Here is a 456-nt window from a genome sequence, read left to right as displayed (position 1 = left end):
CCTGCGGGAGCGCTTCGAGGATGAGGCGCGGCTGCGCGACGAGACGGAGGCCACCATCCGCGCCCTGCGCAAGGAGATGGAGGAGGCCTCGCTGATGCGGGCGGAGCTGGACAAGAAGGCGCAGTCGCTGCAGGACGAGGTGGCCTTCCTGCGGGGCAACCACGAGGAGGAGGTGGCCGAGCTGCTGGCGCAGCTCCAGGCGTCCCACGCCACCGTGGAGAGGAAGGACTACCTGAAGACCGACCTCACCACGGCGCTGAAGGAGATCCGCGCCCAGCTGGAGTGCCAGTCCGACCACAACATGCACCAGGCCGAGGAGTGGTTCAAGTGCCGCTACGCCAAGCTGACGGAGGCGGCCGAGCAGAACAAGGAGGCCATCCGCTCCGCCAAGGAGGAGATCGCCGAGTACCGCCGGCAGCTGCAGTCCAAGAGCATCGAGCTGGAGTCGGTGCGCGG

General features: G+C 68.2%; 1 protein-coding gene across 1 annotated transcript in view; it reads left to right on the top strand.

Annotated features, from left to right (window-relative positions):
• Positions 1-456, top strand: part of NEFM (neurofilament, medium polypeptide) — an 18,937-nt gene that overhangs the window by 14,590 nt on the left and 3,891 nt on the right. The window contains exon 3 of the mRNA XM_009319548.1: positions 1-452. This exon is cut by the window's left edge and continues 6 nt beyond it. Within this exon, the coding sequence (XP_009317823.1) occupies positions 1-452 (452 nt within the window). The remainder of the gene's footprint in view (positions 453-456) is intronic.

The sequence above is a fragment of the Pygoscelis adeliae genome, unplaced genomic scaffold (genome assembly GCF_000699105.1).
Source record: "Pygoscelis adeliae isolate BGI_AS28 unplaced genomic scaffold, ASM69910v1 Scaffold372, whole genome shotgun sequence".
Classification (NCBI taxonomy): Eukaryota; Metazoa; Chordata; class Aves; order Sphenisciformes; family Spheniscidae; genus Pygoscelis; species Pygoscelis adeliae.
Note: the sequence above shows the minus strand (reverse complement) of the source record. Positions and strands in the feature narration are given on the sequence as shown.